The 13,506-nt window shown below is 30.6% G+C and overlaps 1 protein-coding gene across 1 annotated transcript in view; it reads left to right on the top strand.

Moving 5' to 3' along the window:
* The first annotated feature begins 11,477 nt into the window (after nucleotides 1-11,477).
* The window catches only part of LOC107455442 (Na(+)/citrate cotransporter), a 68,579-nt gene continuing 66,550 nt past the window's right edge, over nucleotides 11,478-13,506 (top strand). Inside the window, exon 1 of the mRNA XM_043049711.3 lies at nucleotides 11,478-11,769. Within this exon, the coding sequence (XP_042905645.2) occupies nucleotides 11,659-11,769 (111 nt within the window). The 5' untranslated portion in view covers nucleotides 11,478-11,658. The remainder of the gene's footprint in view (nucleotides 11,770-13,506) is intronic.

Below are 13,506 nucleotides of genomic sequence, written 5' to 3'. Positions count from 1 at the left end.
CGGGGACTAACACGCTAAATTCACAAAGTTGGTGGTCAAAATATTAAATTACGATAAAACACCTGTTCCTGGACTTATTTGATTACAATTTTTAGCATGCATGATTGCAACAAAACATAAATGTAACATATAATAAGACAAAATTGCCATTTCAAATGCACATTAACAACCCATTCATAATAAGTAGGTGCCATTTGCAGTAACATTTCTTGCCATAGGTCGCTATGCAATTCTCAATCCCAATGATATGCCATTTAAGTTTGTAAGTAAACTGAATCACTCTGTATAATAAAAAATTTTGAAGAAAAAAAATACCTGTTATCCGGAATTCCATATGAGATAGAATCCTTTTCATGCACTGTATCCAACTTGTACAATCTCGCTATCTTTTCATCAGAGAATAAATAAGTTGGATGAACGCGTGCATCACTAAAGATAAAAAAAAAACAAAGAAACAAATTAAATTTACTAGTAAAATACAATTTTTAGTGAAGTAAATTAGTAGCTTAAGTTAGTGTCCCCACTAAAGATAATCTGAAGATTCTCTAAAAATTCTGAAGATAAAAATAAAATAAAATTCTGAAGAAAATATGAAGATATTTTACCCACTCCTTAAACCCGCTTTTTCTTTGTTTACTACTGAAATTCTTCTAAAAGAATTCTCTAAATATTTTACAATTTTTTTTTAACTGTTGTGTTTGTGATTCTTATACTATTAACACTTATAATTTTCTTACTAAGCAAAGTATCGTTAAGTTAACATCCTGTTAATAATTTAAACATCCATTTTTTTCTGCCAAAGCAGGAAATTCTATTTTTTAATATATCGCATGCATTTATTCTCTACATGTGTCATAAGATCATGCTTGTTAGTCTGTACCGTTGATTCAAGATTAATAAAATAATAAGCTACATTTTTGCATAAAGCACAAGTATATTCATTTAAATGCTTATACTATACTTAAATTGTAAATTAGCAACGAAAGTACTATTAGAGATACATTGAAAAATAACTCAATCGCTAAAGCTCATTTTTTACAGGCATTAAATAACCATAAAATTTTTTTAAAATTAATATACCTTGTGAAGCCATCTTTAACTTTTTCATCAACTAATACATCACTTATGACTTCACAATCAAACACCTCACCATCATCTACAACTTCCTTCTCAACAACTTTAACCTCATCATCGTCAAATCCATCACCATCATCACTTTCATTTTCCTCATCAAACAAAGGCAATTCAGCCTTCAACTCCATCATGCATTCCTCGTCACTAAAATAAGAAACGAAAAAATATTCTCTTAAATACAGGGTGCAGACGCATAAAGTGACCACATTCAGAACCCTCTGGGAAGCCGTTACACTAATTAAATTTTGATGAAACTTGGTATTTATGGACCATGAGGAAATGATTTCTGCAACAAAAGGACAGCTCAAATTTTGACTACACTTTAAAATTTCGCAGAATCGTAGAATTTCATTCAAATGTAGAATGTGCTCAACGTGCACTCAGTGATACGTGTTGAAAGTGCATCATATATTCAGTGATAGCGCGAAAAAACTTTTGAGGGATTTCAGCAACATGGCATGTAATACTGGCTTTAAACTCGTGTAGCGTCCTACATTCCTCCACGGCCATAAAAGGGAGGATTATGTGTAGGGATTCGAAACCCTACAGCCAAAAATCACAAGGATTTAAGTCAGGTGAACGAGGAGGTGAAAAAAATGGGAAAAAAATCTGTATATTACACGATCCTCGCCAAAGTTAACACGAAACAATTCATTGACTTCGCGACCAATGTGGATAGTTGCGCCATCTTGCATAAAGACAGTGGTCTGCAAACATTGCCGGGAAAAATCTGCTATCGAAGGAGCTAACTGTACCATGCACTTGTAATAGAGCACGTTTTGGGATCTTCAGGAGAGAGTTTCAAAGATGAACGGTCCAAGGGTAAGTAAGACAAATACAGTGACGCAATCAGAATTCGTGTTCTGAATAGGGTCAATTTAACTATGGCCAACTTATGTATTAAAAGTATTTTTTTATTGCAGATGATAGCTTTCGGAACTGATAATCAGAGTTTCGTTTAGTTTCCAAGGATAAGTAAGCCCACACAAATGCAGTAACGCAATCAGAATTCGGGTTCTGAATAGGCTCAATTTAATTATAACTAACTTCTGTATTAAAAGTATATTTTTTATTGCAGAAGCTAGTTTTTGGAACTGATAAATCAGAGTTTCGTTCAGTTTCCAAGGATAAGTAAGCCCACGCAAATGCAGTAACGCAATCAGAATTCGGGTTCTGAATAGGCTTAATTTAATTATAACTAACTTCTGTATAAAAATTGCATTTTTTAGTACAGAAGTTAGTTTTTGGAACTGATAATCAGGGTTTCTTTTAGTTAACGGACTAAGTAGAACTGAATACCTGAACAACGTTTGATCGTATGGCCGGATTTTTTCCCCGTACTATATGCAATCTTTAAGAGGAAGCCATACCACAAGAGAAAGTTTTCTTCGCAAATCCTCTTTCCCCTCAATAAGTATAGAAAAAAGTGAGTTCAGACCAACCTGGAGTGCTCCACAGAGTTTCAAATATTGTAGAGAGTTTTTCAAAATATCGAAATGGAAGCAAGTTATGAGAAGATAACTTAGGATTACGCAAATGAGAAGTTTCCTTCTCATATTTTGCTTGGATTTCGATATTTTGGTGAAAAAAAATTTCAGCAAAACTTCATGGCTTACTCTAGGTTTGCTTGAACTCACTTTCTCTATACTTCAATTTTTAAATAGCTCATTAAGGTGGAATTTGCGAAGAAAATTTCTCCCGTAGTATGGTGTCCTCTTAAGGTTCGTAGGGTGTACATAAAATATGCCCAATAATTGTTTTCGTAGACGATATTTTAAGGTACAAAATCATACAGAAAAAAGTACATTCTCTGAAAAAACATGCTTTTTTTCTTCAAAGAATTCCTAACCCCTAAAGCAGTGTTTCCCAAAGTGTGGTACGAGTACCCTCAGGGGTACGGGAACGGTTTAGAGGGGGTACGAGGGTCTTATGCGAAGTATCTTGCAACAACAAACGAAAATTTTAAAGAATTTCATTCAAAAACAATGAAAATTTACGATTGCGTATTTTTCTATTGGCTATTTTTTGCAGTATTAACAGTTAATATTTAGTGGTGTCAATAGCCAGTTTTGATTTTTAACTTTTGCGCAATTTTTTTTTCATAGTAAAAAATACATGCATTTTTTTATCAGTGGTACACAGCGTTGCGAAAAATTTAGAAGGGGTACACAAGAGTCATAAGTTTGGGAAACACTGCCCTTAAGCATGAGGTTGTGAACAACAAACTCGAAAATAGGGTCCCAATAATTTTTCAAGAAGAGCGGCTGAAAATTTGGATCACTTAATGTCAATTTTAGTTTTTTGTTTTGCATATTTGTCTGTCTTTTAAGCCATTTACTTGAATCGAAAAATTGCACCCGTTTCTAAAACTGGTTTAATCAAAGATATCTTCTTGTATTTTATTATATTAATTATTGTTTTTTTGGTTCGATAATAATCCAAAAAAAAATTTCAAATATCAAGATGCACACATTTTTGCTTATGATAAATAGCAAAAAAGCAAGATCCAAAATTGAAATAAAATCTGACAAATATTTTTGGATAAAATAAAAAGCTTAAAAGAATGAACTTTTTGTAATTTCCCAATTCATGTGCATGGAAAATTATATTAAACATTTAAAATAATTATTACCGAAATATTTATATACAATTCGAATGATTATACCTTTCAGACTCATCGTCACCATCATCATTAAACAAATCATCAGCTGCCACTGTCAGCTTTTTCCCATCATACTCACTATCAAAGCTAAAATTTTAAAAGAAAATGTTTACTTATATTGATCTTTGTAAGATCAGTTTATTGTGAAAGTTATGCAAAAGTTTCTCAGAAATTCACTTTCTGCTTTGATTTAAGATATATTTTCTAAAACATATACGAAATATTTACGCGTCGTACATTTTTCATAAAATATCTATATATAAGTTCTAAATATTTTTGTTAGATATTTTTTTCATTCTGATTTCAAGGGACACTTTCTATAAGTAAGTATTATAATTATAAAAGTTTCCTACATATAAGGAACCTGTTGAACCTTATGTATAAATTTCCCATGCTTCATATAAGGTCCTTTATAATATTTTAAGTGCTTAAAAAACATAATTTAAAAATAGTTAATCAAAACTTTTTTATACGCTATGAAATGTAAATTTCTTGGCTTCAACTAATCGCACGGAAAACAATGAGGATGGTTACTATAAAGAACTTATAAAAAATGATGATATTTGTTTAAATGCAGTCCATTGTATGTAAGAAATATACTCTTATTAAAATTCATAATTGTATAATTTTAAAATTTTTGTATTTTTATTATATTTAGGGTGAGTATTAAGGTTAAATAGAAGGCAAATTGTTCAGGATATGAATTTTCTCTATATTAATTACACATGCATATAGTTTGTCTACGGTAAGAACTCCCCTCGCCACAAAGTCTGTCTGTTTCTATGACTACAAGAACAGCTTATTTCAGGGAGGGTAGCTTCTCTTCACTCTGGGACTAACACAATAAATCGAAGAAAATTTCCCTACTGTCTCCGACCCAAGCCAGAACCTGTCCTAAACAGTAATCCCACACCCCTACTTGAAATAGTTGCGTCTCGTTACCATAGCCACGCATCCAGACGAATGGCTAGGGGAGTTCCTACTTTAGACAAACTATATAGATCTCATTGTACGAGGGTAATCTGGAACAAGATTTCGAAAATAACTACTTACACTTGGTCAAAGCCAGTCTCATCTAATTCAAAGTCATCCTCATTGAATTCGAATTCATCCTCATCGAATTCATCATCGAATTCGCTCCCATCCTCATAAGCTAAAACATTAATCAAAATAAAATGTGTATAAATCCAGTTTAAATTAATGATCTATCAATTGATTCATAAAAGAAAATTTTACTATAATACCACACTATGATGCACATTTCATTGCTACCTTTCATTTCACCTTATTAAAAACGACTTAACGTACAAGATCTGCTTTTATATATAAAAAAAAAAAAAAAAAAAAAAAAAAACAAATTCAACTCCGTAAACATTGATTTCAGTAAAATAAATTAGAAACGTAGTTTCTAAAAACAAATATGGTTATACATATTTCTTCTTTATTTCTGCATTTGTCTTATAATAGAATGTTTCTTTTTTTCTGTTTCAGACGCCTCTATTTTTATTTCCAAAAAACATAGCATAAAGAGTGTTTATCGAATGTAATCTTGGAAACACAGGTGATTGTCTCTTGGAAGACAACGTGATTATCGTTTGACTATTCTAAATTATGTATTTGCTTAAATGAATAACAAGAATGAAATAAAGAATGGAATGCATCAGGAAAATAAAGGATGAAATATTCTGAACAAATATGGTAAATTGCTTAACTGTCATGCCATATTATTTATTTTGAATCCTACTTTTAAATGATATTTATCTGTTCCGGGTTGCCGTAAAAATCCTATTACCACAGTAACTATATTAGGTTTCCTGTACAAGTATATTAAATAACTAATGTGCCAGTAACGCTTATAACTGCAGTCAATTAAGTCTCTTTTATATCAATAACGGTTCTGCGATTTTTGCTGCTCCTGAACTAGATCAGTTCCCGTCTAATTACTAAAAGTTATATTTAATATTTTTAGAGATGAACCACGGTCTAGTTTTACTTATTAATTTCCTTCTGTAAGTTTTAATTTCCAGTTTATCCCGTGACCAACATTACCTCTTAACCAAAAGAGTAATGCAACTGAATTGCTAATAAAATCGCCAAATTAATTAGAGTTCTCATTCTGTGTAGTTTAATTTCCTGCTTATCCTGCGACTTACACTACCTTTTAGCCAAAAGAGTAATACAACTGAAGTGCCATTTGAATCGTCAAAATAATTAGTTGTTTAATTCTGTGGTGTTTAATGTCCTGTTTATGCTGCGTCTTACATTACCATTTAGCCAAAAGAGTAATACAATGAAGTGCCATTGACATCGCCAAAACAATTATTGTTTTTATTCTGTGGTGTTTCATGTCCTGTTTATGCTGTGACTTACCATTTAGCCATTTAGCCAAAAGAGTAATACAATGAAGTGCCATTGACATCGCCAAAATAATTAGTGTTTTCATTCTATGGTGTTTCATGTCCTGTTTATGCTGTGACTTACATTACCATTTAGCCAAAAGAGTAATACAATGAAGTGCCATTGATATCGCCAAAATAATTAGTGTTTTCATTCTGTGGTGTTTCATGTCCTGTTTATGCTGTGACTTACATTGCCATTTAGCCAAAAGAGTAATACAACTGAAGTGCCATTGACATCGCCAAAACAATTAGTTGTTTCACTCTGTGGTGTTTCAATTCCTTTTTATCAGAAAATAGTTTCTATTTCTTACGGTGGGGACTTCATTTATTAAATTTATTAGTTACTAATTAGAGAGAAGATATTTGATATTCACTAAAAAAATTTTTACATTTTATTCATATTTTACCCTAAATTTTTATGAATATTTTTTGTACTTTGGGATTATCTCGTTGACCATTTTCGCCAAACCCGATATTATCGCCAAAAGGTAGCTTCTACGTCAAAAACCACAAATTTTATCATATTTACTAGGAAATCCTTGACTACCCGAGTTAGTTTTCTTTAGCGAGTTGAAATATACTTTTACTAGTTATTATTCGTTGCCTAGCACCGAAGAGAGATATAAGACATGAATATTTTAGAAGAAATGATTTATAATAATATATGGTCAGACTCAAAAATAATTCAATGTGTAATTAATAAAAATATAGAGGTTTTTACTTTGTTTCGATTCTTTTTATTACACTTTTTTATTACGTATTTTTGCACTTACATTTTTTTGTTATTATTATTTTATCATTATTTTATCATTATTACTATTTTATCATTATTATTATTTAATAAATATAATGGGTTTAGAATGTTTATTTTGGAAATTGTTTTTCATTATGATAGCGCCTAAGGATTTTCACATTTTTGCAGGAGTTGACAGGTCGACGGGATAATCGCAAAGTACCTTTTTTAATACTACCATGCAACAAAGTATTTTTATTGGAGTTATGTTCAAATGAAAATGTAAAAGTTGTGGTGAAAAATTTTTAAGAAAAATTAAAGTTTTTTTTTAGTTTATGTTTACGATTTCTCTATTTTTTTTAATATCTAAATTTAGGTTTCCGTAAAATATGCTGATTTTGTACAGAAGTTTTAGATTGTTTTTAGCAGTATTCATTGTAGATAACTAACTATAGTTAAAATTACAAAAAGTACGTTTTTTATGCTTACGATTAGGTCTGGGATATTTCTCCCGTTCCTTCCGCCAGTTGTTCAACAAAGCAAAACGATATAAATCGCTTTGATTCATAATTATCACTCAATAGGTTTTTTTTTAATCGCAAAACACAAACCGCATTTGAGAAAGCTCAAACAAGAATGAGTTTTTAATGCATTGTAATCAGATACTTACATTTTTGCAACAATGTCTCAAAGAAAACTATTGATTGTTAAAATAATGTCCAAGACATAATTTTTTTTATGTTTCTGTAATAGCTTATTATTGTTGCAAACGTTTCATGTGAAGCATTGTTGTAAATATTTAAAGGTTTTAAGTATTTAAAAGTTTGAAGTATATTATTGATAGATTTATTTCAAATTTAAAATTTTAAAAAATTGATTTCTTCTCCAGGATTTTATTTGATCTAAGTTCACAATGCGCTGATAAAAAAAATATTTTAATTTTGTTTTAGGCAAAACATTTGGGCTGACATTTTTTAAAATAAGAAACTGACTTTTTGATTTCAAGTATCCTCAGAGTATATCTATTTTATTTTATAACTGTCGTTTAGACAACCGACTCAAGTCTGGGTTTACGGCTACCAATGTTTAACTCCGTAGCCTTGAAATTTTGTACTCTATCAGGAAGACAAGGGAATTACTAAATTAAGTATTGGGAGAAATTTGCCTTCGTAGAGGATTTTTTCAGGGAACTAACCCATATTTGCGTTACATGGAGAGGAAAACGTCCCACGGTTAGCATGATGGCTAGGGGACTCTAACCCATGATCCGTCTACCACTGGGCTGGGATATTGTGGCGGCTGTAGCGTTGCGCCCACCCTATGAACAGGTCTCTGTGGTAGTTTGAAGGCTGTAATGCTGCCCGCTTCTGTGATTTTGATTCACGGGTGCCCACGGAGTAATGATAAATGAGCAACACTTCCGGCATCTTCTAAGGCGAAGAACGAAAGTTAAATGCTTGCCGTTATTAAAAAAAATTAACAATTTATTTTTAATATTTCATATTAAAAATTTGAACCCCGATGGTACAGTGATTTAGACACTGAGCTGTGAAATGTGAAAGACTGTGGTTCGATTATTTTTACTGGGAACTTCTGAAACCCAGTATGATTTGTAAATCAGCTTGTTCACTTTCAGAATTACATACAGAATTCAAAATAATTTTAAATTCAGAAAAACAAACATTAATGTTACTTTTTAAAAGTACTGATACATTTATAGTCTTAAGATAGCTTTTATATTTAAAAAAAAATTATTTTAGTTCTTATGTAAATTAAAATGCATTAAATTTTGATACAAACCAAATTCTATTTGTTCAGTTTAATTTAAAAAAGCAAAAACAATATTTGCTTTTTTTTAAAGTAGTGATGGCTTTTTGCGAATAAAATACCACTGTAATTTTTGTAAATTAAAATGCATTTGATTTTGATGCAAACCAAGTTTTATCTGTTCAGTTTGATTAAAAAGAGCAATATTCGCTTTTGCTTTTCTAAGAAGTGATGGTTTATTGCGAATAAAATACCGCTACTTTTAAATCAGCTGCTTTTCAGGATAGAATCGTCATTTATCATTTGATATTTTTCATTTCTATGACTACCGATCAATCGAGTAATAATTCTTGGTAAAGAGAGTGAATAAGTGCAGGAGAGAGTAAGTAAATGATTCAGTTACTCAGGTACGGTCTTCGAGGTTTAGGGCAATTTCATATGAAAGTTGGATCAGCAATCATAGATCTGTGAATTTGTTTTGTTTCTGCTATATTTAAGGCTTCGTTTCCAGTAAATTTTATACTTATTCAGTTTTTGCGAAGGCAGTTTATGACCGTTCTACTTTAAGATCACATCAAACATACACCATACATATGTTGATTTTTCAGATACTGTTCAATAGTACGCATTTACAAAAGTATATACCTTTATTGTTCACTGTATGGCCACAAGAAGATTTTGATGATTCCAAGTCAAATAAAACAGCTTTATTTCGAAGATTTTAGAGCGGCCTTTGACCTTCGAGGCACAGGTCCACTGCAAACATTTATGTTTTAATAGTTAATTAGGAAGTAGCAGGATACGAAATAGTGGTCAGGCATTTCACGAAAATTATTGCGGCCTGTAAATTTATGCCTTTCTCAAAATTCCAGAGGGTTTTTCAGTTTCTACTCCTCAGAACTCGGAGAGAAAAAATAATTTTTCGTGAAAATAAAATAGGTGACGAATTGTTTTACGTAAAGAACATATCCTAAAAATTTAAAAAATTTCAAGTATAACGATCCTGTCTGACTCATGAAGAACTCGCTCTCGTGATATTTCCGGACTGGAGTGCTCAGTAGTAACGCGCCAATAAGAACAAAACTAATTCATTTCTTTTCCCGGAAAACATTTTATTTCTCATTCTGCACACCAGATGACAGTGCCAAGATATTTTTAAGGTAATTGTAGATAGAACCATCAAGAGAATGCAAAGTTTGTTGATCCAGACGAGATGAAAACAATAAGAGAAGGAAACTCGGTACTATTGTCTGGATCACTGGTTTTAAACTGGCTGCTCGAGGGCCGCTTCCGGCCTGCGAAGTCTTTTTTTTTTTTTTTGTGGCCCGCGAACTAAAATATATTAGTCGTTATTTTTTTTTTGCTGACAGTTTTCGTACAAAATCTATATGGGTTAGAAATACTTTTCTCGTTAATAAAAACCTAATTTCTTCGTTTCTGTGAAATTTAACATACCAACGGTGCAAAAAAATTTATGTCTCAGGTTTTGCATCCAAGAAAATATTTATTCAAATACAAAAATAATCGTGTATGTTTCTCTTTTTTATTTAATTTTTATTTTTTATTTTGTGAATATAATTTAGCACGGGCCTATCAGAAATTTTCTGGAAGAAATTCTCCGATTTAACTTTTTGAAACCACTCACTTTGGACGAAGACATTTACGCACACATTTGCACTAGTGTTTGCAGCAGACAAACCTCAATTTTCTCATTGAACATTTTGTGTACTACTATGTAAGTTTTAATACCAACCTTTTTAAAGTTTTATATCTTAAAAATTAGATATCTGTTGCACATTAATTGTTTAATACATAGGGGCACATTATTGTAGCCCGAAGTTTTCAATATGCAATTAAATATTTTTAAAAATCTACTTCTTATTTTAATTTGTAATTCAATACTTTTGTTTCGTACAACTTTGTAAAAATCTGACTGTAATACTTAATGTTCCTTCAAAAAGAAAAGAGTCCTACATAAAATTTTGATAAAGTTGCAGCCCGCCATTTGATTTGCGCTTTTAATAGGGGCCCCCTGCCTTTTGTAACTTGGAAACCCCTGGTCCGGATTGTGACGTTGGCCTCTACATCTCATGCTTTGAAATTTATCACACAAAAAAAATTAGTAATCTTTATTTATATTATACGTAAGTTTAATAAAATTCTTTCTTAATGCTTAAAACACATATTTTTTTTTAATTTTCCTTGCTTGCTGGAAAACCAACATTAAGTCATTGTTGGGTTTTCCTAAAAATTTAATTTTTTTAAAATTTCAAGCTAAAAACAAATCAAAAGTTAAAAATGAATACACATTGTTCATACACATATTTTTATATAATTTTCAGGGATAAAAAAATAGACACCGTTTTCCTGAAAATTAGCCGATTGTTAAGGGGTTAAGCAAATTAATAAATCGACTACTCACTGATCGAATGAACAGTCTGTTAAAAAATAAAATACTTTTAATAACCTATAATTTGTGATACAGCTTTCAACGATAGCTTTTTTAAGAAGGATGCCGATAAAGATTGTTTATTGAGGAAAAAAATTTTATCGCTCGCCTACATAAACATCTTGTCTCATTTATTTCAACAAGAATGTAAAATAAAATGATGTCCAATATTAACTTGCGTATAAAAACTGAAATAAATATTTCTATGTTTATTTTATTTAAAATATCTCCGAATCAACGATGTCAAAACATTTATATATCCTTCGGCGTAGACACCATCTCATCATTTACGATATTTTTCATTCCAAAAAGCTTCATACACGTAGAAAAATTCCACTAATATGTTGCATCATTATCGATTCACAACACTAGATTGCGAACTTGAAAGTTCCATTTTACTACGGAAAGTTAAGAACCGAAACGTCTTAAACTATTCTAACGCAATAAACTATGATAACGTATTAAACTATTTAACATTAATTATTGTTAATATTTTTTCTATTCGTTACAAATTATGTCAATTTGGGATACTCTTTCCGAACGGTTAAATAGAAAAGTTTGCGTTTACGTAGTTTGTATATTGTTGCCATTCATACTATCACCGTTAGCTGTATCTTCATTACCAGTAAGTTAGTTTTTAGAGTTCTGCTAAAGTGTTTAGAGATTATATTATATCATGTATGTTTTTTGTATTGTTTACATAAAATGAGATTAGTTAAATCGGTAACAATCTAAAAGGGAGAAATTTGATTGATTTTTATGTCGCAATAATGAAAATTTCCCAAATAACGTACTCTATATTTTGAAAAACATAACTTTTTATTAGACGAGCACAACCTGCGGCTCACCAACTATTGATGTGTTGCTCTCAGAGGCATCTGAACACAATGAAAAAATTGTCTTTTTTTAAAAAATAAAAAAAAATATCGAAAATAAGTTATTTGTGAATAAGTTTTTGTGAAAATAAAAAGAATTTTAAATAAAATCTTTGATTGATTGATTGATTGAATGTAGAGGTTTTATGGAACAAGATCCAAAGGAGGATATGCTGCGCCAAAATATGCACCATTTAGCACAGATTTTATTTTGGCGCAGCATATCCTCCTTTGGATCTTGTGCCATAAAACCTCTACATTCAATCAATCGATCAATCACAGATTTTATTTAAAAAATTTTTTATTTTTTTTATTTTCACAAATAACTTATTCTATATTTTGAAAAACATAACTTTTTATTAGAAGAGCACAACCTGCTGCCCACCAACTATTGATGTGCTGCTCTCAGAGGCATCTGAACACAATGCAAAATTTGTCTCTTTTTTTAAAAATAAAAATAAAAAATATTGAAAATTTTAAATCGCTCATCTCAGTTGTCAATGTTTTATGCACCATTTAGCACAAATTCTATTACATAGATAAATTTTTGTCCTTTTTTTATATTTTTGTCGTATATTATATATTATATTTTTGTCGTTTTTTCGAAGGTCGATGCTCCTATGGAATTTCTCATAATTTTAAAAATCTAAATGTTTTTTAATATTATATGAAATTTGGATTTTAAAACAAACAAATAACTTTAGGCTGTAATTCGATGTCTTTGTCGTTAACGTTTGTCAGTGAATTGTCAGTTTTAAAACTGCTCTGAGTTTGTGTTAGTTATTTATGACTGTTAGATTAAGATTTGCCAAACTTTAGCAAGCGTCATATATACTGTGATTGCGAAAATGGCCCAAAATATCGATATCAAGGAATACCACACTTTTGCGAAAATAAAAAGAGTTTAGGATATGAATTTTTAGCGTTTGATAAGTTACTCCGCAATATTGTCACGACTCATAAACGTTTGCAAACATTGTGAATTATTCATTGATTTTAACACTAAACATACCAACACTTTTCAACACAGTACAATGCAACATGCAAAAACCGGTCTTTTGACCGGTTATGATATGTTTAGTGTTAATAATTTCAATCTAAGGGGAGAAATCTCCCCACATTGGAGTTCTTTTTAAAAAAGTTTCAAATGTTTAAGTTATCTGATCGTTCTAAAATGAAAATTATTTATTACAGCAAGATAATAATTATAGTTTTAAAAATAGTTTTGCTTAGAGTTTAAGGCACTTAAACTGTGGTTTTTTAATTTTCCTTGATGAATAAGATTTAAAAAAAACCCCACTTAAATGATTTAAAAACTTCAACAATTTAGCGATATCTCCCTCTCTGCCCAGATGAAAATCATTAAAGTAAATGAGTAATTCTCCAAATTTTTCCATATTTTATGAGCTCAGTTTATGCAACAAAGTTGCTTTTCAAAAATTAAAGAAATGCATTTAAAACTGTGGCAGTTTTTCAGATTCATATTT

The sequence above is a fragment of the Parasteatoda tepidariorum genome, chromosome 2, assembly GCF_982258835.1.
Source record: "Parasteatoda tepidariorum strain Cologne lab strain chromosome 2, Ptep-v5.0, whole genome shotgun sequence".
In the NCBI taxonomy this organism is placed as follows: domain Eukaryota; kingdom Metazoa; phylum Arthropoda; class Arachnida; order Araneae; family Theridiidae; genus Parasteatoda; species Parasteatoda tepidariorum.
The sequence above is the reverse complement of the archived record's forward strand: the minus strand, read 5'-3'. Positions and strand labels throughout refer to the sequence as shown.